The 3,531-nt window shown below is 40.8% G+C and overlaps 1 protein-coding gene across 1 annotated transcript; it reads right to left on the bottom strand.

The window, feature by feature from the left end:
- Positions 1-924: 924 nt before the first annotated feature.
- LOC116257345 (transcription factor MYB26-like) lies at positions 925-3,084 on the bottom strand. The gene is made up of 3 exons (XM_031633982.2): positions 2,689-3,084; positions 2,409-2,538; positions 925-2,236 (listed from the first exon to the last, which is right to left on the bottom strand). Exons 1-3 carry the CDS (start codon positions 2,819-2,821, stop codon positions 1,537-1,539), a joined length of 963 nt encoding a protein of 320 aa, XP_031489842.1. The 5' UTR covers positions 2,822-3,084; the 3' UTR covers positions 925-1,536.
- Positions 3,085-3,531: the final 447 nt, after the last annotated feature.

Genomic DNA, 3,531 nt, shown 5'->3' with positions numbered 1-3,531 from the left:
AAAAATATGGTTTTAAGTGGGCTCTATGGGGCATACACTTTTCTCCACCCCTCATTCATTGACGACAATCTAGAAACTACGAAAATGAAATCTCATAGATAAATCGTCACCAAATATGAAAAAAAAAGTAAGAACTGTAGAGAGAGAGAGAGAGAGAGAGAGAGAGAGAGAGAGAGAGAGAGAGAGTCTCCTCCTGCACGAAAGTTCTAAGCTTCAATTAACATTGTTTATCGTTGTTGGTCATGTCAGACATATGGAAAATAACTTCTAAGATTTGATTATCATTGCTGTGATTCATATCAAACATGTAAAATTGTCTTTCATCAATTACTTCAGTGTTTTCCATGCTTAACTTTGGAGTTCAATATGTATGCCCTCGAGTAATTACGTCAAAAATATGGCAAAAGAGAATCAATGTCCTTGGATCACTTTGATCCAACTATATGAAAATATATCACATTTAGCAAACTCGCTTCTTATATACATTGAAGGACAGGACCACAAATGCTGTTGAATCTAACAACTAACATTTGGTTGAAATGCACACATCAATATTTACAGGAAGAATGCAGGTTAATCGAGTTTCATATCGCCTTTCACGGAGTTCCGTTGCAAAACCTTTCCTTTTTCTGCAGTTTTAATTTACCCCATCCGTCAGACTTTCACCTGGTGCCTTAGCAGATGGGTCCCAGTCTCATTAAGGTTTCCACTTGTGTAGTTCTTATTTCCACTGGATGATGATTCTAGTATGTTATGATTTATATATGGTGGATATCTTGCTCCAAACGGTTACTAATTAAGGACTGCCATTGCAGACTGCAATCGCAGACTCTGATTAAGCTTAAGTGAGGTTATACACAGAAACGTCAGGTTCACTCGACATCCGTCACATTTAACGGAATTCGGAAAATAGTCCACAACAAATAAAATAATAAAGCTGCAGTAATAAAGAACAGTGAGATCCATACATGAAGCCAGCAAAAGTAGAGAAGTAAAGCGCAATCTAGAAAGAGTTTGCTTTCTAGGTAGTGCAGTTATTCTATACATAATACTGATGACTAGCAGAGGGAGCATGAGTGCATATATAGGATAGCCACAAGAATTGTGGAACGCATGCATGGAACTGCACGCTTAGATCCTTAATGATCAAAGTACTAGAAACCCTCTGGCTCTGATGTGTAAGCCACAAGCTTCCTTATCTGCGAGACCCTGCTTTCCTTTATTTTTACACCAGCCTCATCATCATTGGATGGGCAGAATCAAGGACCCATCAAGTTGATTCAGTGGACTTGTTGCACCTTACCACATTCCATCTATGGCTGTAATCTAGCAGCTCTATTATGCCACGATTGTAATCATATCCACACTCACGTGCAAATTGCTACACTTGCAACTTTGAGTAACATTTAATGCAGCTCGTCTTCATATAGCCAACCAATTCCAACTTCTAATATGTACTGTACTGAATAATAGATCTTAATTAACCATAACAAATGCTTACTCATGAGCACAGATGCTACCCTAAGAAAATAAAAACTACGAATATTTCAGTTCCCAGTTTGAAGGTAAGCTGGTACTGAGATGAAGATGTTCTGACAGAGGTGATGAAGTCATGGAATCAAGACATAGCATGCCATCCAGAGCCTCGTTTGGTCCACCGACATGATGATATGATGAAGATGCGAAGTATGAGGCATTGACTACGTCTTCGATACCTTTGTTCTGGCTTCTTGTGGTGTTATATTCGGCCATGTCTATGATATCACATAATTTTGGCATTAGAGTGGAACTAGATGAACTGGATGACTGATCAAAGGAGGCACCAATTGCTTCCAGTTTATTGCTTTGGAAGCAGTAAGAGGGAAATCCACCATCATGAATATCATAGATGCTTGGCATGTGACTTGGATAATCAAAAGACCATTCTGACGGTGCAACTACCCATTCTGCATTGAGGTTGGCATTCTTTTCCTTTGGACTGAGAAGATCTTTATCTTGAGGTGGACACGCATGAGATATAGGAATTGCAATCTCATGAGGGTAAGGAACAAGTGGAGTCGAGGATTTCATATCCATGGATAGTATCTCACTAGAACTGTCAACAATAGATTTTAATTTGTCATTTCTTGCCAAATCTGCGCCATCTGCGATTAGCTTTTTCTTTATGGAAGAGTTCCAGAAGTTTTTCACCTCATTGTCCGTTCTTCCAGGAAGATGCCTAGCTATCTGTGCCCATCTGGGAAAAGTAGAAGGAAAAGATGAAAGGAAAAATCAAAAGATCAAGAAGAAGACCAGTGATTTTATTTTGATGAATGTTGAAGAGCAAAATACAAAAAGAAGAGCAGGAAGGTAAACGATAATTGTATATTAAAGACAATATGAAACCCATAGACCATATGAAAGATAACCTATTTCCAAGTGTTCTGTGGAGCTCAATGATGAGAGACTCTTCCTGGAGGGAGAAGTTTCCTCGTTTCAGGTCAGGCCTGAGGTAATTAATCCATCTCAACCTACAACTCTTGCCACATCTTTGAAGGCCTGGCACATGCATATCGAAAGATGTGTCAGACAAATAAACCAACCAAACTGAAGAGCCGCTAAAACATCCACCCGACGGTGGCCCGAGAGACAAAGAGAAAGAGGGAGAGAGAGGGAGAGAGAGGGAGGGAGAGATTCTAGGGCATGCACCTGCTTGCTTTGGTACAGAACTCCAGCAGCCAAGACCATAGGTGGTGATGTAATTGATGAGCTTTTCATCTTCTTCAGGTGACCAAAGTCCCCTCCTGACTTTCTGCTTGCTGCAGCAAGAATGGTGGCCCATACTTTCCTTTTTCCTCAGCCAAAGGAGCCTCGGCTTCCCAGTTGCAGTATCCTCACCAGAAATCCTTCCTGAAATTGCCCAACACAACAAAAGCAAGAGAAGGAACTCACAGCTATGAAGGTGGTAGATAGGAACGAGCTGACGGCAACGTTAAGCAGAGAACTGGGAAGTCATCTGAAGAAGTGGGCATTCTCTGAAGTCATTGAAACTGCCTGTGGATGTCCAGTGGAGCTCTGAGGAAGCAGAATCAGTCATAAATTTTTGTACCTTTCTGCACCAGGGTGGTGAAGTTTTCAAGGGGTTATATTTCCCATTTCGCACATTTACTAGCGTCTCTTTTCACATTTTTTTTATGGAATATATACAGATTTTGTGATCCATTTCATTCATTAAGTGGGCTCACATGAGTACTAAAACCTGGTAGTATGAGAGGGACAGGAGCGAGATGGTGCAGGGACTCGTTTGTTTGGAAGGGAATGTACTGCGCCGGTGCTCTGTAATTGCAAGAGCGGTCAAAAGGAAGCGCAGGCAACTCATACTGCAAAAGGATAAGTGCCTACCAAACGTAGAGATCCGTAACTGGACGTGGCATGATGTGATACTCCACCAGCATCATCTTATATTATATGTTACACAGCAATTATTCACGGAATTCACCTTGCATGTTCCTTCAGTAATTTATTAAGCATTTATATGTGGTGCGCCTGAGC

Source organism: Nymphaea colorata, chromosome 7 (genome assembly GCF_008831285.2).
Source record: "Nymphaea colorata isolate Beijing-Zhang1983 chromosome 7, ASM883128v2, whole genome shotgun sequence".
Taxonomy (NCBI): domain Eukaryota; kingdom Viridiplantae; phylum Streptophyta; class Magnoliopsida; order Nymphaeales; family Nymphaeaceae; genus Nymphaea; species Nymphaea colorata.
The sequence above is the reverse complement of the archived record's forward strand: the minus strand, read 5'-3'. Positions and strand labels throughout refer to the sequence as shown.